This window comes from Triticum dicoccoides, chromosome 5A (genome assembly GCF_002162155.2).
Source record: "Triticum dicoccoides isolate Atlit2015 ecotype Zavitan chromosome 5A, WEW_v2.0, whole genome shotgun sequence".
NCBI lineage: Eukaryota > Viridiplantae > Streptophyta > Magnoliopsida > Poales > Poaceae > Triticum > Triticum dicoccoides.
In genome coordinates this window covers 642,168,980-642,188,818 of record NC_041388.1, presented here as the reverse complement: position 1 = coordinate 642,188,818, position 19,839 = coordinate 642,168,980, and the positions used below count along the sequence as shown (strand labels likewise).

Genomic DNA, 19,839 nt, shown 5'->3' with positions numbered 1-19,839 from the left:
AGGACGCGGATTGTTGCGGCGATTGCTGCGCACTGAGTTGCTGGGAGGCAAAGTAATAGGGCGACTTGAATTGGGGCAGCCACAGCGGCGGCGCGCTTTGCTAGATGAGGAACTGGATGTAGGTGCACCACCTGTCTTTCTTCTTCTTTGCCTTTTGGCGGTGGGTGTTGCGTTCCGCGGACGCGGCCACCACCGATGGGTCCTCTGACATCGGCGTGGATGCATGGGAAAGGGCGGGGTTTGGCACGAAAACAGTTGTGGATGTCCAAATATGTGGGTTGTGGGTGGGATTTTGGGTGGGCCCGATGGGCCGGAGTCCGACATGGTGGATGTCTGAACGCCCTTAAACATTCCCTATCTCTGGTGTCTTTTTTTGTGATTTCGGACATCGGGACTGGTCTGGACAAATTTGATGATCGGCGTTAAATGGCAAAGAATGTTCAGATTATCCGGTTCAAACATTTAGAAACGATTTGGCGGACCCTACCCTAAGAAGATGAGATTTTTTTTTCGAATCATAGTGACAAAGGTGGGTATTTCAGTCATACACTCGTACCACTGGCGTGTGGGCTCCATCCGTCGGCTGACTCGGCAGTCCACGTGCGCATCCGAGTAGATAAAGCTTAGCTATAAATCCGGACGGGCTCGCGTCGCGTGCCCGGCCGGCAAACCGCGACCGATCGAACAACCCGAACCGCCTGCCACCGCAGCAGCGGCAAATCCGAGCACGCCGGCGGCGGCGGCGGCAGCACGGCGCGGGGCCGGCTTCACCGCACGCGCGCGGCTCTCGTGCCGTGCGCGCCTCGACCTCCCCCCGCTTTCCCCAGGCGCCGGGAGGCGGATCGTGGTGGGATTCGGGTGCGGGTCAAAAGGCCGGGGATTTGAGGAAAATGGCGGTGCGGGCGGGGTGGGTGGTGGCGGTGGCGCGGGGGTCGGCGGCGGCGTGGCAGCGCGTGGCGTGCAACCCGGAGACGCTCCCGCCCGACCGCGTCCTCGCGCTCATCTTCTGCGGGCCGCTCCACCTCCTCGCGCGCCTCGCCGCCTGCCTCTGCGTCCCCCTCCTCGCCGCCAGCGCCCCCTTCCGCTTCGCCTCCCCTCGCCGCCGCCGCCGGATGCTCCTGCTCCCGGCCCCCGAGCTGTTGCTAGCTCCGTACTCCCCCTCCCCCTCCTCCTCCTCCTCATCGTCCGACGAGGATGACGACGACGGCGACTACGGCAGCACTGAGGACGGGGACGGCATCAGCCCTCACGTCGATTGAGGTACACGGCTGCTCATTCACTGCTTTTGAGCTCATGCCTGATTGCTTATCGCGTACTAGTAAATTAGCTTGGAATAGCTTTGTTGTGCTCCTGTTATGGAAATGGTTTGTGCAGTGCGTGAATTCTGAATAATCTGTACCTCCATAAGCAATGAACATCAAAATTCAGGATGGGCAGTGTGGCTACTACCCGAACCTGATGGATTTTATTTTGGGGAATTCAACCGCATCACAACTGTTCCTTGTAATGTTTTAAACATAGCTCTTCAAGTAAGATCTGGTGTCCTTTTCGAAAGAAAGAAAAAACTCAATCCTATGTATCAGTTCTGGGCATGTGGTCATTTGACAGTATGGCTTATAAGACGCTAAAGTTTGGATGCTACAAAGCGCTAGTATATCTTGAGGAGGTGGATCATATAGCACCATGCCTGGAATTCTGCTGATGTTTGCCTGATATAGAAATCGTTGAGTTGTGGTGTTATTGTGCATTTTCATTGTTTACTCTGCTTTGATCATATTTCAGATTTGAATGCGGCGTCACTGAGTTGCACACCTGATTTAGTCAGTCTACATGATCAAGTTATCGCCATTAAAACAAACATAGTAGTTTAGTTGCCCATCTAGGAGTTGCATTTGCAAGTTGGTGTCCAACAAACCTTGGATTCTGAACGGACAAGGTGACTCTGGAGTCTACACGCACTCATTTAACAAGGTCGTGAACTTAGTCATGAGAATATCGATTCTTGAGAGAAGTCTTGCATAAAAAACGTGCTGTGCATTGTTGTTCCAAGACTTGCTCTGTTTTATAAGAGCTATTGTTGCATTAAGGCCTGCTGTAAGCTTGGTCAAAATATGATTTTGAAATTTCAGATCAGTTGCATATCCTGAATTTCTGATGTAAACAGAAAACTAATGCCAGGGGAATCAAAGACTAACTTGACAATGATATTCAAAATGCTGGTTCAGGTTTGGACTCCTAAGCTCTGCCAGAGCAACTTGATGACAACGATTATAAGGACAATAGTTCTCAAACACATCTTCATAATTGACCGTCTCTCCACCTTCCTCGATGAATGATGACGATATGTAGTGCCTTGCATGTCCAGTCTGCTAAAACATTTAGATTCACTGCTCTGCTTGATTTTTGTTGCTTGACTTCCCAAAAGTAAGACCTTAGTCTTAGAGAAGAAGCATGTTTCTGGAGTACCATGTGGAAAAATGGAAATGTTCTATTTCGACGGGCGCATTTAGGCACTTGAACTATAGTTATCGAATCCAAACGAAGCTTAAGATGAATCTTTAGCCAATTAAGAAATGTGACATAAGTTTTTACGGTTTAACTGCAAGCAGAAGTTGTTTTGATGCTTTTAGAACATAAATGGGTTTATTTTATTGACCAGTTGATATCATGCCACTCTAATGAACTCGGTAGTTTTGTAATTTTTAGTAGATAGACAGTGTCATCAATACCATCATGGCGACATTTAAGGGCTTCGGTGCTTATAGATCATAGATATCTTGTCCATATATGTTACTCTCATGTGTAGAGGATATTTTGGTAGAACAAGAACAACACTTTGTTCATCTTTACACCTGATACACTACCCACTTTTTATTGAAACTAAGCTACTAAAAAGAATTCTAGCTGAAAATATAGAAGGAGATTAGAAGGAAAAGTTACAATTTTGATATCTCAACATTCCTCTTCCGCAGAACTTTGAAAATTTCTTTCACCCTGACAATGGGGCATGTATGATTGATGCTAGTTTGCATTGCATTTCTTAGAATAAGAATTTCTATGGGAAATTTCTAACTTCTACATCCTCCATCCTTCTCTAATTTGTATCCTTTTCAGGTTGCTTAGGAATAGGCTCGGGAAGAGAAAGAACTTTGGTCTTCAGTTTCAAAGATTGTGCACTTGCCTGCGATACCTCACGCAAAACCATCAGGCTTTCTTGTCTCTTAGTTTTCAGGACCTAACAATTTGTGGATCATCATTGTTAATAAGCTTATGGGCTGGGAGCCACGAAACAGACATCCGAGAGATGAAAACTGGTTGACATTGTCGGTGTGTATATTGTTGCATTGTATGTATAAGTGGATCTCATCACCAAGTAGTGGTGATGAAATGGCGCCTGTGTGGCTGTGTACTCGAAAGTCGAAATGCAGTTCCAGATTTCATTTGAAATGCCTGCCTTCGTGTGTGCAAATAACAAGGTCTCGCTGTTGCTACTTGATGAGTCACATCACATCATTGGTTCTCTGAAAGCACACTGGTATTTAGGAGTTATAACTTATAAGACATCCTTTGATAGTACAAGGAAGGAAATACTCCCTCAGTAAGTACACATAACTAATCTGTGGTTGCTCTCAGCTATATTGGAAACCTATTTTGCATTGTGAATCAGTTAGCTTTGAAAAACGTTCTTACATTATGAGACGGAGAAACTATCTACTAAAGTTGTCGTAACCCAACATGAACACATATAGCCAGTGGCGAATCTAGGACCCGGGGCACGAGGCCTAAATCCTTTAGGGCCTCTTTGATTCATAGGATTGCAAAAACACAGGAATAGAAAAAACGCAGGATTGGAATGGCATGTCCATTGGATCCCTATAGGATTTGAGTTTGTTTGATTGTGTCAAGGGAAAAATAAAGAATTTCTTCCAAGAGGTTTGAGTGGATGCTAGAATTCCTATGAAATGTAGTACAAATGAATCCTTAGGAAAAAATTCTATAGGATTCAATCCTACGAATCAAACGATCAACATAGGAAAAATTGCTAAGGATTAATTCTTCAAAGATCCTACGAAAATCCTTTGAATCAAAGAGATCCTTATATTCTGTAGCAAAATTCTTACAATTGCTACAGTATACGTAGGCGGCCGGGGAGGTCAGATAGTTAGGTTAACCAGCCCACCAGCGTCAACTTCTATATTTGGCACTGGTGCTTACATTAGTGGGAGGAGATACCAATAACTGTTATCTCTAAAAGAAAACCAAAAACTGATTATTAAGCAAAATCTTGGCTAACCCATCCTCCGGGGAGATATGTCCAGCCAGTGTGGCTTTGCCTGGACGTCTCCTTTCCTTTCCCTCCCGCCTGGAAGCAAACCGCGAGCAGAGCAGGGGGAAACCCCCACCGCGTGCGATCCCAAACCCAAATCCTTACGGCTATATCACCCCCTCTCCTCCATTGCCTGCCTGTCGCCGGATCTCTCGCTTGCCCTCGACTCGAGGTACTCCTCCTTGCCAGCTACCTATTTGCTCGCCCGGGGTTCGTGTTCGTTCGTGGGAGCTGAAGGTGGCGAGTGCCGGCCGACGCGCGGCCAGAAGGTGAACGGGTTGTTCGATCGGCGGAGATGGGGTGGCCGACGTGTGCCCAGGCAATATGGGCGGCGGCCGCGATGGTGGCGATGCTTGCCGCGGCGGTAGGGGAATCCGACGCGGGCGAGCTAGAGCGCGCGTAAGTACTGTAGTAGTACAAAATTTCTGAAAAGAGACGCTACTGTACAACAAGGATCATTGTAGCTATGTACCAGAGCTTTTACCGATGCTAGTTATGCATGCAGGTTTCCGATCGTGGAGCCGGATTACGGCCACACTAAGCTCCGTCTTTCGAAGCAAGGCCTGGAGGCAATCCAAAGGATCAACACCCCGATAGCTGCTGTCTCTGTGCGTACAGTACCAAATTGCTAATCTGAATCAACTGTGCTTCCTCCTCGTTATTACAGAGTTGATTTCTTTGTCATTTTTCTCCCAATTAATGACACCACGATGCAGCTGTCTCTGCGCACACTGACTTCTTTCTATGTGTCTGCTTGTCAAATCAGGTCATTGGTCCATATCGATCTGGAAAGTCTTTCCTTCTCAACCAGCTTCTCTCCTTGTCATGCGACAAAGGTAACGCCAAGCTTCTGGTCTCTGTCTCCTTATATCATATTACACGACGATTGCTTCAGACAAGTGCTTGTTTTGACCAGGACGGAGAATGATAAATTTGCTGTGCAGGTTTTGGAGTTGGACACATGCGAGATACCAAAACCAAAGGTAAGATATATATATATATAGTGTTACTATTCATCACCCGGGATGCAGAATAAGTTATTCTTCATCCGAGGTAATCTTACGATTATTTCATAATTAAATTACGTTTGCAATTTAAATAGTTACATTCCTATAGATTCATTACGTAAAATTTGGCATAAGAAAATAAAAATATAGGTCATAAGACAAGAAAATTTGCACTTTATGTGTATTTTACACTATGTTTTTACGTTTTTAATTTTACATAACATAAAATATTTTTTACAACGATTATATATTTTCTTACGGTCTCTTTTTATGTCGGAAATAAGATAAAACTTACGGAACGTAAAAATATGGGGCATTGATGGTAAAATAGAGGGGGTGAAGAATAATTATTCCTCACCCAGGGTGACGAATAGCGCGATATATATATGCCACCAGTTTAATGTTCTTGTCAATGTCGCACACATATGCTGATCTGAGATACCAACGTTTGAAGGTATATGGATTTGGGGTACTCCCGTTGAGGTCTATGTTGATGGCTCCAAGGTGTCTGTCCTTTACCTGGACACTGAAGGATTCGAGAGCATTGGAAAATCCAATGTATATGATGACAGGTTTGTTGCTGTTGCCTACAAATAAACTGTGCAGTAACTAATTAGGCATTATAAATTCTTGGCTCTAATGTAAAATGCGTCGTCGGACGTTTTGTTTTCATGTTAGGATATTTGCTCTGGCAGCTGTCCTGAGTTCTCTTCTTGTCTACAATCTCCCTGAGACGGTAACGCCCTCACCTCGGCTCTACTCATATTTTCTTATAGGTGTTAATTTAGCAATTTGATAGCCGTCAATTTTACATACTTGATAGATTCGTGAAGCTGATATATCCAGACTCTCATTCGCTGTTGAACTTGCTGAAGAATTCTACGGAAGGTTTGGTTGCTGCCATTTCTGATTGGACCTTTTCATTTTAACAAGTTCATCTTCCTAGTGTGTTCTAACAAGTTTCTGTTTTTCTATATGGCTTGTGCAAAACAAGGGTGAAGGTAATAATACTTCATTAACTTGACTCTCAGAGTTATGAAAATTAATTGAACACTATATGTAAATCGTGTCTCCTGTTTCTGCAGGGCCAAGATGTTGCTTTTGAGCCGGCAAAACTTCTGTGGCTGATACAGAGGGATTTCCTTGGTAAGTTGTTTGTGCATTAATCAGGTCGTTTTGTATCACGGGGTTTTATTTTGGGAGAAACATATATAGTGTATGACAGATCAGATAATCAGAATTCTAAATGATTAGCAAACTTGGTTCCCTGAATCCTGATCTCATTGAAACTGCTGCATTCTTTCTGATTCTGAAGATTTGATCATTTCTGAATTGAAGGCTTCATTCAGGATATGATTGACTCTCCGTGTTGTAGATAGATGAATGCAACAAAATCTCTAAGTTTCTATTTCATTTCTCTTATGTGCAGAAGAGTTTACATACCATAGTCCCTTCTGCAGACCAGTAGACCACACCGTATTGCCTGAATAGTCCTAGCATGTTGTTTCTATCTCGTCTTTTTATCTGATTATTAAATAGCACTTTGGCTGAATGTAGCAACTTAGAGATTAAGTAAATTGGCCTTAATCCACTTAGAGATATTGAATGCTATGATTAGCTACATTAGAGCTGAGATTTCGAATTAGCTAAGAGAGCCATCTTTATAAATAGGGCAGCATGTATTTGAGTCATCTAATGTATGAGATAAACTACTTGTAAAGATATGAATCCCAGTCCCCAAACTTTACCCCTGCCATCCCCAGTGGCTGCCTACCCTCACTCCTTGGAGACGTAACTCCATGGCACGTCACTCAGTCCTCGGACTCTTAGCAACCACAGCAAGTGATTACTTATTTCATTGATGCCATTGAGAACGAATGACGTAATCACTAGTCCTTGCACGGCAAAACATTTTCAGGATACTCTTGGCATGGAGTTCATAAAATTCATTTATTACAGTAAATGGTTGATGCTCCTTAAAGTATCCACATTTGTTTTAAATAGTTTTTAGTTAAGTACTTAGCATGGGTTTTAGACTTGCAGCACTAAATATATAGTACATTTTTTCACACAAGTCACTGTTTAGTCATGTCTAGTATTTGCACTTCACTGTTTGGTCAAACTTCCTTTTTTTTCGTTTTCTTAACTGTTAATTTTCATAAAACAGAAGGAAAATCTGTACAGCAGATGGTTGATGAAGCTCTCCAACGGGTGCCTAACAGAAATGGTTAGTTCAAGTTATATTGCTGACGACTCCTACTTTTATTAGTTTGAGATTCTTCTGCTATTGAAGTACGTCTGTTTGCAGCTGTTGGATCTCGGAATATCTTTTGAGCAGTTGAATTAACCTTCTTTTAATGTCTTGTTACAGGAGACAAATATATTGACGAGGTACAATTATTTTGAGCTATATCTAAGTGGGAAAATATGATATGCGAGTTTGTTAACAAAAAAATGGTTTTCATGTTATATTAGGTCAACCAAATCAGAGACTCGTTGGCAATTATGGGTGATAACAGTACTGCTTTTAGCTTGCCCCAGGTGTGTTATTATAACTTATAACAAGACAATTATAGTTGTCCTGCCCATAACTCAATCTTTGTTCATTCCAATGATTCTATGCTAAATTCTCTTTTGTGTCTACACCTGATTGGGAAGCTGAGATGATGAAATTATTCTTTTCCAGCCTCATCTCCAAAGAACAAAGTTATGTGATCTGAAAGACCAGGAACTTGAACCATTGTATGTACAAAGGAGGGATGAATTGAAGCAATTAGTTGCATCCATGGTAAAACCAAAAATTGTGCAGGGTAGAACTTTAAATGGAAAGGAGTTTATAGCCTTCTTAGGGCAGGTAATGCTCGTTAGTGTTCATATTTTTATGTATCTTTAACCTTGATATTTTCTTGAAAAATATTATCTGACATTGTATGACTTTGTCTAGATACTTGAAGCTTTGAATAAAGGCGAAATTCCATCGACAGGGTCGCTTGTTGAAGTTTTCAATAAGGGCATCCTTGAACGTTGCTTGAAGGTGTATACTGAAAGAATGGAAATAGTGGCTCTACCAGTATCAGTTGATAAACTTCAGCTGGCTCATGGGTTGGCAGAAGATGAAGCTAGAAAGCGTTTTGACAAGCAACATTTTGGTAAACATCATGCTGCTCAGTCCTTCCTCAATCTTGATGAAGAAATAAAAAAGGTTCTGTTTGCAGCACTTAATTTTATGGACTTCAAATTATATACGCCCCATTTTTAGTTAATTAAATACTAGATGGCAATATCTATACTTTCAGTTACTGTATATTCTTTTTAGGTGTTCAGAAGCTATGGATTAGCCAATGAGTATCAGTCATCAAAGCTGTGTGAAGCAAAGTTCTCAGAGTGTGAAGAAAAAATGGATCACCTTCAAGCCTTGAAGCTTCCTTCCATGGCAAAATTCAATGCAGGATTTCTCCGCTGCAACCAAAGTTTCGAAATGGAGTGTGTGGGGCCTACCAAGGGTAGCTATGAGCATCGAATGTCAAAGGTTTGTTTCTTTCAACGCAAGATACCTTCCATGAGGAGAGATGATCGTCCACTAACTGCAAATCCCATACTATTTTTTCTCATAAATGAAAACTAGAAGAAATCATCCTTTCACTTTATATTCGTATGGCGTTCTAATTTAGTTGATGATGACTAATCACATCTTACTTTGTTCTGCTACTTATATATATTTATTTGCTGTTTTCTTTCTAATAAAGTAAAACATTCACTGAAGTAGGTAATGATGTAGAACTAGCTTTAAGCACCTTTTCTGATTTATATGGATAAGAATTGGAAAAGACTAATCATCTAGACACTAATCATCTGTGGAAATGCCAAAGTACACTTTTTGGAAGATGCTGTATTTTAAGGCCTGGAAACTCTCGTGGTGTATATTATCTGGCTCTTAGGCCGGTAATCAAAGACTAATCATCTAGACATTAATGGTATGGCCAAAAATATCGCCCTCCTGTTCTGTGAAATGCCAAAGTAGTACACTTTTTGGAGGATGCTGTATTTTTAGGCCTGAAAACTGTACTCGAACATCTCTTACAGAAGCCTATATATAATCTCTCATGGTGTCATCTACTGTATTAGCTGACTCTCATTCCCATGCTGCATTGCATGCTCCAACAGATGCTCGCAAGGTCCCGTGCTCTGTTCATCAGGGAGTATAACAACAAACTCTTCAACTGGCTGGTGATCTTCTCCCTAACCATGGTGGTGATCGGGCGATTCATCGTAAAGCTTCTTCTACTTGAAGTTGCTGCATGGGTGATGTTCATCTTCCTGGAGACATACACGAGGTTGTTCTGGTCATCGGAATCGCTCTACTACAACCCCGTCTGGCACGCCATCGTCTCTTCGTGGGAGGCCATTGTGTACAGCCCTGTTCTTGATCTTGACAGGTTACCTAGCTTTCCTCCTTGCTGACACAAGTCCACAACACATAACAGATCTCTTTCTGAATTCTGACTGACTGAGTGACTGCTATATCACTCTCACAACATTGTTCTTTGTTGAGCAGATGGGCAATCCCAATTGTTGTCATGCTGTCCTTCTTAGCTGTTTATTGGCGTTGCATCGGCGCAAGGGGAAGGATCGGTCGGTCGGTGTTACCCATGTACAATGGGTCTTTCAGAAGCAGCTCCGGTCGGCCCAGGACGGATTAACACCCTTCAGATATGAGAAATGGATATGGATGGATGGATTGATGGTTCAGACAGAGTGTTTGACATGATTCTCTTCGTGATAAAATCGGAAGGCGGAGGTCTCGGATTCTTTCAATGGGGATGGATGAAGGCGCAAAAAGGGTTATGCTGCTGACCCTGTGAATTCCTTGGCATCACCAGGGTGTACTGATTAGTGATTACAAAGAGGATCCTCCATCATTGTTAATGAGCTCATGGGCTGGGAGCTTCAAAACGGACATCTGAGAGATAAAAACTGGTTCACATTGTCGTGTATATATATTACTGCATTGTATGTATATGTAAGTGGAACTCAGCACCAACTATATATTGGTGATGAAATGTGACATGTATATGTGCTTGAAAGTCGAAATGCAGTTCCAGATTTGAATTGAAATGTCTGCCTTCACATGTGCAAATTCTAACAAGGTCTCACTGTTGCTACTGGTTTTTATTGGAGACCTTTTGCTCTGTGAATCAGTGATGGATTACAGCTGCGCACTATAATGCCATGCCGACTCCTGTGTCCTGATTAAAGGTGTTTGCAACATGCGGTGCTTTCCATGATCCCGTCGCCGTCGGTGTTGGTAAGAGAACTGAACAGGTGACGTGCCTGTAAAACTCTGCTGCCTTTTCTTCAGGAATTGGATGTTATATTTGTGAGAAGAGACAACTTTTATCATGCTTCACTCAGCAGGGAATCTGGGTTGGTGGGTCTGACTCAGAAGCACTAATTATGTGATGATTCCACACTGTATTTTTTGGCCGTCAAATCATTAGTTCATTACCTCCAATTTCTTTGCTTTTTTTTAGGCAATCCAAATTTCTTTGCTGTTATGGATATCTGTTACCCCTGGTATGGCCAGGGAATAAGTATGGGCTTGGTGGTGGACTGGTGGTGCAGGGATCGACATGGGCATGGACAGAGAGAGGTGGGGGATCTTATCATGTGCAGTGCAGATGTGCCACCGCATTGTCATTTCTGTGCTCTCTGCTCATCTGATAGAGCCAACAAATTTCATTTCCCCTTTTCAGCTCTACTGGGTTGTGTGTATATATCCAGCTTTCTCTTGGCTTCCAGCCCTCAAGGGGCACGAAACTGAATATACTCCAGATTCCAGATTCTCTCCTTTGATTTACAGGGTTTGCATAGGAATTTTACAGGATTGACACCCTCTGAAATTTTTCCTTTACATGTTGTTTGATTCTTAGGATTGCATTCCTCGGGAACCAATCCTATAGGAACTTCTTAGTTCATTTTTACAGGAAAACAAGCATGAAGTTGGACTTCTTGGAAAAAATCCTCTGTTTTGCTACCCAACGTAGGATTTCAGTGGACGTTACATCCCATTCCTGTATGTTTCCTATTCCTGCGCTTCCTAAACCCTGTGAATCACATTTGTATCCATCTCTATGATGTACGTAGCTCCTTCGTATTTGTTCTGTTTCTGCTATTTACTTGCGGTGTTCCACAATAATGTGTGCGTACACCTTACCTACCATGATCCAAGGAGTAGTATGATCCAACACGAAGGCGGCCAAAGGCAGCCTTTCTGCCTACCCATTATCCTCCATAATCCATCCATCCTGCATTTAAACCTTTTTGTACCTACCCCACAGTTGAAATGTATACCACATGCCGACTCCTGCGTCCCGATTACTGATTAAAGGTAGTATGCAGCATGCGATGCTGTAAAAACTGTGGAACCTTTTTGCTTGAGGAACTCGATGTGTGTTTGTAAAGACAAGGAGATCATCTTATCTGTGGGCACACAACTGAACTTTTATCGTGCTTGCTTTTCTACAGCAGGGTATCTGGATAGTGGGTTTGAGTTCAGAAGCACTAATTATGTGATGATTCCGCATGGTATTTTGCTGGCCATCATGTGTGGTTTAGGGCCTGCTTGGATCCAAGGGACTATTTTTAGTCTGACTAAAAATAGTCTCTTTTAGAGGCTAAAGTTTCAAGCACCCCTGACTAAAGAGAGGCTAGAACTAGTCTTGAGGCTAAAACTTTTTAGTCACATGAAACCTACTAAAATATGTATTAGCCCTCTCTCTCCTCATTTAATTCATCTCCTTTAGCACATGCGAGTTCTGGATTGGATGGTTTGGAGGATAATAAATGCTCAATAACTTCATTTTAGTCTTTTTAGTATTTGGATCCAAGCATGGGTGAGGCTAGCAAGTTTTAGTCCCACTACTTTTAGTCATGGGACTAAAACGTATCCAAACACCCTCTTAGTCTCTCGATTTCAGTTATCCGTTAATGACATGCCCTGTGGTCGAGGAATTTTGTTAGCCCTGGTACGGCCAGGGAATAAGTATGCATGGGGTAGGTAGGTAGGTGGTGGTGCGGCCCGGCAGCCGTGCAGCTTAGGCCAACTCCACCGCTCGATCCCAAACGGACGTCCGTTTTATCCGGTTTTTGTCCTTTTGGGTAGGGATTTGGGGTCGTGTCCGGGCCTGTTCTGGGATGCGGTGCCCGTGCGCCCAGCGCGCGGACGCATCCCGGCCGCATCCTATCCGCGTATTATTTCTTTGCAAATCCTTAACTTTATTTCATCATTCATTTTTGGTACATGAAAAATACATCATCACATTTTTACTAGCAAAGCAAGACCAAAGAAAATAAGAACCACAAGAATACATTTTAGAAGATACCCAACTTCCATAACTGCTCCCTTGAGTTGGGTTAGGGCCTTCTCGATGCACTCGTTGTTGATCTGTGGAGGAGGAGGCTCGATCTGGCATCCTCCTTTCTTCTTCAAGCCAGAAGTCGATGTTGCTTCCTCCTCACACCTAGTCTCGTGTCTAGCCTCTAATCTAGCAACAAGTGCACTTGTCTCATTTACAGCCTCTATGCTAGCTAAAAGTGCACGAACATGTACTAAATTTCGCTCTATCAATATATCGATGTACTCTTCTTTCCAATACCAAAACTTGCATCCGTTCTACACAACAAAATTTGAAGTTAGCACAACTAGTTAAATCTAGAGCACAAACCGAAGCTAAAAAAAGCGCATACCCCATCGTTTAAGCACTTGATGAACACCCATCCGGGATGTTCCGGCGTTGTAGACACGCGGCGCACGACCATCCTTGGGCAGTGGTCGCACTTAATAAGTGGCAACGGTGCGCCGGCGAGCTTTTGGGCAAGCACCGAGCCCGGCCGACCGCCATTCGTGTATCTGCCGGCGGACCACCGACGGTGCAGATCCGAGCGGCTAGAGGAGGAGCCACTGCATGCATGTGGCCTTGCGGCCCTGCCAGGGCCTTCGGGCGAGGTGCCTGGCCAGTCCATGCCGCGGCCCGGCCTCCCACAGCCGGCCGAGCTCAAGACCGATCGGATCCGCCCCAAAACCGGCCGGCGGTGCGCAAACCAGGTGGCCGTGGTCGCGTCCGAGCCCGGCGCCGAGGGGAAGGGGTTGGGCGAGCCCGCGTCCGAACTGCACGGCTGCAATGGCAGCGGCGGCGGCGGCGGCAGCGACGGGAAGAGTGGGGAAGAGTGGAGGGGGTGCGGCCGGAGGGAGGGAGGGGGGCGAATAGAAAAAGGCCCGTCTTGTGCCACCGACGGGCGGGCCAGGGGAGGACACGCGCAGACGACCCGCGTGTCCGCGTGGTGTCCGTTTCACCCCAAAAGCGACGCAAGTTTGGGCCGGAAATGAGTCGAAAGCGGACACAAAGCGGACAAAAGTCCCTTTGCTCCCGCGCGCTGGGCCGTCTTTTTTGTCCTTTTTACCCCAAACGGAAAGGGCCGGACAGGATAGTGTCGCGCGATGGAGTTGGCCTTAGTTAGCCAGAGAAAGTTTGGGGATCTTATCATGTGCCACTGCATGTCATCTCTATCTGTGCTTCTGGTCTGGTACGGCCAACAACACATTGATCCGTATGTTCTACCACGAGCAGTTTTCAGCCCCGCCTAAATTTTAAGTGTTCCATTCTCCCTTTTCAGCTCTACTGGGCTTCCAGTTCCAGACCTTTTTTTTCAAGCACGCGCAAAAGACTTGCGCGCTTTCTGTATTAAGAAGAGAAGAGTTTTTAAATGTTACAAGGCACTGATAATCAGTGCAGCCACAGAGAAGCAGAACTTAAGTTACATCTCTCACTATCCCACCTATTTTAGCTCTTATCCACAGTTCCAACCCTGAAGTCTCAAGAGTGAAGAGGCAAGAAACTGACTGCCTGTTTGGAACCTCTCCAGTCTCCTAACTCCGCTCCGCGTGAGGAGCTCGGTTTGAGCCGCTCCCTGCAATTGTGCTGGCGCCTCCTCCGCTTCGGGAGCTGCACTTGTGGAGCGGAGAGGATCCGAACAGGGCCTGAATGTACTTCGGAGTCCAGATCCCAGAATCTGTACCCATCACTATTGTACCTATGCGTGCAACGTAGCTTTGTTATGTTTATTATGCTATATATACTCCTACTTGCGTTGCTCTACATGTGTGTGTATGCCTACAATGCATGATCCACGGAGTAGTGTCCAAATACGGCCTTCCTATTCATCCATCCATCCATTTATCCTGTTTTTACAGCATCAAGAAGCTAGAGAGGTCGCCATCCTCTTTCATTTTCCAAACGAATGATCTCCTATCCCATCCTTAGGTTGAAACGTAGCTTTCGGAATATTCACCGAACAAATGGATCAGGGTAAAAAGAGTGCCCTTCACTCATTGTGAGTGTGGAAGTGGAACCCTGCGGTGCGTGAACAGCCCCGGCACATGATCGGCTGGTCATGCACCCTGGACACGTCGGGTCCATCCCATGGAGCAGCACACTAGTTTACCTTACCATGGTAGTAACACACAAGCCTTTTAGCCAAAGCCATGGCTGCAGCTGCATTATGGGGCGTGTCTGCTAAGCCTCGGCCAGCTGTGGACAAGAGCGATTCATCCCTGCTTTGGAGCCCTCCCTAGACCCTAGAGGGAGGGGGCACTGATGAAAAGGGATTGGCTCCTAGCAGCCTCCCTCCTGGCCTAGGCAAATCTAATCGCTTCACGGGCAAGCCATCGGTCCATAGAGATAGAGGATTGTACTCTGGCACGCATACGCTATGCCTTCCTGTCTTTCTTGGTCTTTTATAATTTATATCGCTCGTTGGAAATCTGGTTTCCATTTGAGCCACAGTACGCACTAGCTGTTTGAACCCTTGAGAGCGCTGAGATGAGGGAGAGGGACTGTGATCCCACTCTCTTCTTCAGGTAGATTCTACTGCCTGGCGTACTGGCGTTTCTCAGTAACTTTTGCATCAGAGCTTGGGACCCGTCGACTTGCATGGGACCTATTCAGTGCAATTTTGAGAGACCATAATTTTTTTTCAAAGATTGCAACTCAAAAGGGTCCATGTGAGACAGAGGGTGGACAAAGTCCAGGCCTGTATATCGAGTACACACAGCTTTGTAGGGGCACTCGTACGTACGGGAGATTGCTGCATACATTGCTTGCTGACTGCAGTAGTAGTACGTGGCAGCAGGATAGGTGGTCCAGCTAACATGGATGCAATGCATAGGATGGACACGCTGTGATTGAGCGGACCACAAAATGTTCCTGTGCATAGTGCATAGGGATTAGGGAGTACAATTAGGCACGGGCTGTCATTTTGGTGACACGTCTCCTTGGGCCGGCCGGCGTCTCAACCACACACAGGAAAAACATGCTATCAAACTAGATGAGCTTTTAGTGTGTACTACAGCTCATGTATAGGTTTGGCCGTCTAATCGTCCCCTGGCCTGGATGCTGCTGACGGGGAAACGTACGTGCTCACAGCATCTACAATCATAGTTGGCATATCCAAGCCCCTAATACTCCAACGGATGTGTCCGGACATGCCCACTGGCACTGACCGGGCATACCTCAGATTTCTTCCCAAACAATCATAATAGGCATTTTCGATTACCATTTGCATACAAACCATGCAACGGCGTTATCAACCTACTCATCCTCTCGTCAGAGATTACTTGAGTGAAGTGTGTTATCCGGCCCCGCGGCTCCTCTCCTCCTTGCCGGTCGGCGTCGGCGACGACCGGACCCTTTCCTCCCCTCCGCTAGCAAGATCGGCACAAATCTTCTTCTTGGCGGGTGACGGCGACTGCGGGCTCCCGTGCATGCTCCACGGCCGCTGTGACCACGTGGATGGCTGTGCGGGGCACGCCCGTGGTGGCCACGGCTAGATCTTGGCACTGGCGACCCGGGTGGCGCGGGCCTGCCCTCCGGCGGATGTTGCTGGCCAAGGATGTTGCTCCTGGTTGGTCTTCGCGGTGGGGGCAACTCATGGTGGTGGCGCTAGTTGTAAGCTAGGTCACGGCACGACGATTCGGCTTGACGGCGGGGTGCGGGGGCTGAGGTGGCCTCTCTTCTCCTAGGTTCTGGCTAGCGGTGCTCTTGTGTCGGGGTGGCTATGATCTAGGGTTTGTGCTCGGGGGGACCGGATTTGGGCCCGAGGCAGGCCGGAGCAGTTGTTCCGGGTAGGTGAGGTCAGGTGCGGTCCGGAAGGTGCTCGCAGGTTGTGATGGGGAGGCACGGCTGCATTGGTTGGGCGGCAGTGTGATCCGGGTTGCTGGCGTCTTCAGTGGGCGATGCCGATCTAGATGGTGGTGGTGGACGATGCCCGACGGTGCTCAGGTACTCGGGGTTGCCTTGGTTCGCATTGGATGCCTTTGCGTTGTGCCCTTCGTGCTTGGTGCCTGTTTGTGGTGCCGGTCCGAGGGTTGCTCTCGGTGCGTTGCTGTGTTGTCATACAGATAGATGCCATTGACCAAACTCATGGCGGCATTCAAGCGTGCTTGGCGGTGGCCGTCGGTAGTCACTGGGTTGTTTCCCCCCACTGTCCCCCCTGCTCCACCGGGATCGGCTGGGGGCATAGGTGTGGGTGCTTCCTACTGTGGAGATGTCGACCAAACCTGGTGGCTGATGCCGAGCTAGGAGTGAAAGGTGGTCCCTTTCACTCTTACCATTGTGGTTGGGTGGTCGTGACGTGGATGGTCGGCGGTGCCCGAGGGCAAGGATGTCGGGACGGCGTTCCCGGATGGCGGCCTCCATGGTTGGCTTTCCGGCAGGCTTTATGGTGGCGGTGGTGGTTTCATCTTTTGGTCGTGTGAGCAACTAGGGGTGTAGTGGCGGGAGGCTCAGGGTGGCTCTGGCAGTGCCCAGATCTTTGGTGGACAAGTTGGCCCTCGGTGAGGTGGTGGTCGGTGTTGGGGAACGTAGTAATTTCAAAAAAATTCCTACGCACACGCAAGATCATGGTGATGCACAGCAACGAGAGGGGAGAGTGTTGTCTACGTACCCTCGTAGACCGGAAGCGGAAGCGTTATAACAACGCGGTTGATATAGTCGTACGTCTTCACGGCCCGACCGATCAAGCACCAAAACTACGGCACCTCCGAGTTTTTGCACACGTTCAGCTCGATGACGATCCCCGGACTCCGATCCAGCAAAGTGTCGGGGATGAGTTCCGTCAGCACGACGGCGTGGTGACGATCTTGATGTTCTACCGTTGCAGGGCTTCGCCTAAGCACCGCTACAATATTATCGAGGATTATGGTGGAGGGGAGCACCGCACACGGCTAAGAGATCAATGATCAATTGTTGTGTCTCTGGGGTGCCCCCCTGCCCCCGTATATAAAGGAGTGGAGGAGGGGGCCGGCCAAGGAGGGTGGCGCGCCCAAGGGGGGGAGTCCAACTCCCACCGGGAGTAGGACTCCCATTTTTCCTATTAGGAGTAGGAGAGGGAAGGAAGAGGAAGGAGGGAGGAAGGAAAGGGGCGGCCGGCCCCCCTCCCAATTTGGATTGGGCTTGGGGGGGCGCGCCCCCTCCCTTGCTCCTTCCCCCTCCTTTCCACTAAGGCCCAATAAGGCCCATATACCTCCCGGGGGGTTCCGATAACCTCCCGGTGATCCGGTATTGTCCCAATCTCACCCGAAACCTTTCCGGTGTCCAAATATAGTCGTCCAATATATCGATCTTTATGTCTCGACCATTTTGAGACTCCTCGTCAAGTCCGTGATCACATCCGGGACTCCGAACAACCTTCGGTACATCAAAATATATAAACTCATAATGAAATTGTCATCGTAACGTTAAGCGTGCGGACCCTACGGGTTCGAGAACAATGTAGACATGACCGAGACACGTCTCCGGTCAATAACCAATAGCGGAACCTGGATGCTCATATTGGCTCCTACATATTCTACGAACATCCTTATCGGACAGACCACATAACAACATACGTTGTTCCCTTTGTCATCGGTATGTTACTTGCCCGAGATTCGATCGTCGGTATCTCAATACCTAGTTCAATATCGTTACCGGCAAGTCTCTTTACTCGTTCGTAATACATCATCTTGCAACTAACTTATTAGTTGCATTGCTTGCAAGGCTCAAGTGATGTGTATTCGAGAGGGCCCAGAGATACCTCTCCGACAATCGGAGCGACAAATCCTAATCTCAAAATACGCCAACCCAACATGTACCTTTGGAGACACCTGTAGAGCACCTTTATAATCACCCAGTTATGTTGTGTCGTTTGGTAGCACACAAAGTGTTCCTCCGGTAAATGGGAGTTGCATAATCTCATAGTCATAGGAACATGTATAAGTCATGAAGAAAGCAATAGCAACATACTAAACGATCGGGTGCTAAGCTAGTAGAATGGGTCAAGTCAATCACATCATTCTCCTAATGATGTGATCCCGTTAATCAAATGACAACTCATGTCTATGGTTAGGAAACATAACCATCTTTGATCAACGAGCTAGTCAAGTAGAGTGTAGGATCGAAAGTATGTCTAGAGGGGGGGTGATTAGACTACTTGACCAAATAAAAACTTAACCTTTTCCCAATTTTAGTTCTTGGCAGATTTTAGCTATTGTAGGACAAGTCAAGCAATCATCACACAATTCAAGCAAGCATGCAAAGAGTATATTGGCAGCGGAAAGTAAAGCATGCAACTTGCAAGAATGTAAAGGGAAGGGTTTGGAGAATTCAAACGCAATTGGAGACATGGATGTTTTTCCCGTGGTTCGGATAGGTGGTGCTATCCTACATCCATGTTGATGGAGACTTCAACCCACGAAGGGTAACGGTTGCGCGAGTCCACGGAGGGCTCCACCCACGAAGGGTAATGGTTGCGCGAGTCCACGGAGGGCTCCACCCACGAAGGGTCCACGAAGAAGCAACCACCCACAAAGGGTCCACGAAGTAGCAACCTTGTCTATCCCACCATGGCCATCGCCCACGAAGGACTTGCCTCACTAGCGGTACATCTTCATGAAGTAGGCGATCTCCTTGCCCTTACAAACTCCTTGGTTCAACTCCACAATCTTGTTAGAGGCTCCCAAGTGACACCTAGCCAATTAGGAGACACCACTCTCCAAGAAGTAACAAATGGTGTGTAGGTAATGAACTCCTTGCTCTTGTGCTTCAAATGATAGTCTCCCCAACAGTCAACTCTCTCTCATAGGATTTGGATTTTGTGGAAAGAAGATTTGAGTGGAAAGCAACTTGGGGAAGGCTAGAGATCAAGATTCATATGGTAGGAATGGAATATATTGGTCTCAACACATGAGTAGGTGGTTCTCTCTCAGAACATATGAGTTGGAATTGTGTATGTGTTCTGACGGCTCTCTCCACGAATGAAGAGGAGGTGGAGGGGTATATATAGCCTCCACACAAAATCCAACCATTACACACAGTTTTCCAATCTCGATGGGACCGAATCAACAAACTCGGTCGGACCGAAAAGGTAAACCTAGTGACCGTTAGAGATTTTCGGTGGGACTAACTTGCAACT

At 46.4% G+C, this 19,839-nt stretch overlaps 2 protein-coding genes across 2 annotated transcripts; both read left to right on the top strand.

The window, feature by feature from the left end:
- Nucleotides 1-669: 669 nt before the first annotated feature.
- Nucleotides 670-3,447, top strand: LOC119303686. The gene is made up of 2 exons (XM_037580824.1): nucleotides 670-1,260; nucleotides 3,115-3,447. Exon 1 carries the CDS (start codon nucleotides 891-893, stop codon nucleotides 1,257-1,259), a length of 369 nt encoding a protein of 122 aa, XP_037436721.1. The 5' UTR covers nucleotides 670-890; the 3' UTR covers nucleotide 1,260; nucleotides 3,115-3,447.
- A 922-nt stretch (nucleotides 3,448-4,369) lies between these two features.
- LOC119298237 (guanylate-binding protein 4-like) lies at nucleotides 4,370-10,421 on the top strand. The gene is made up of 17 exons (XM_037575716.1): nucleotides 4,370-4,726; nucleotides 4,833-4,935; nucleotides 5,094-5,163; nucleotides 5,272-5,310; nucleotides 5,789-5,906; nucleotides 6,013-6,070; nucleotides 6,158-6,222; nucleotides 6,329-6,335; nucleotides 6,420-6,480; nucleotides 7,502-7,561; nucleotides 7,706-7,725; nucleotides 7,810-7,875; nucleotides 8,021-8,188; nucleotides 8,279-8,536; nucleotides 8,651-8,863; nucleotides 9,499-9,770; nucleotides 9,890-10,421. Exons 1-17 carry the CDS (start codon nucleotides 4,623-4,625, stop codon nucleotides 10,032-10,034), a joined length of 1,827 nt encoding a protein of 608 aa, XP_037431613.1. The 5' UTR covers nucleotides 4,370-4,622; the 3' UTR covers nucleotides 10,035-10,421.
- The last annotated feature ends 9,418 nt before the right edge of the window (nucleotides 10,422-19,839 follow it).

What these genes read in the sequence shown, in the direction of transcription:
- LOC119303686 (XM_037580824.1), top strand. Translation starts at nt 891, where the DNA reads ATGGCGGTGCGGGCGGGGTGGGTGGTGGCGGTGGCGCGGGGGTCGGCG.
- LOC119298237 (XM_037575716.1), top strand. Translation starts at nt 4,623, where the DNA reads ATGGGGTGGCCGACGTGTGCCCAGGCAATATGGGCGGCGGCCGCGATG. An exon ending in GCGGGCGAGCTAGAGCGCGC is followed by an intron (nt 4,727 to 4,832) that starts GTAAGTACTGTA and finishes TTATGCATGCAG; the next exon opens with GTTTCCGATCGTGGAGCCGG. An exon ending in GATACAGAGGGATTTCCTTG is followed by an intron (nt 6,481 to 7,501) that starts GTAAGTTGTTTG and finishes TTCATAAAACAG; the next exon opens with AAGGAAAATCTGTACAGCAG.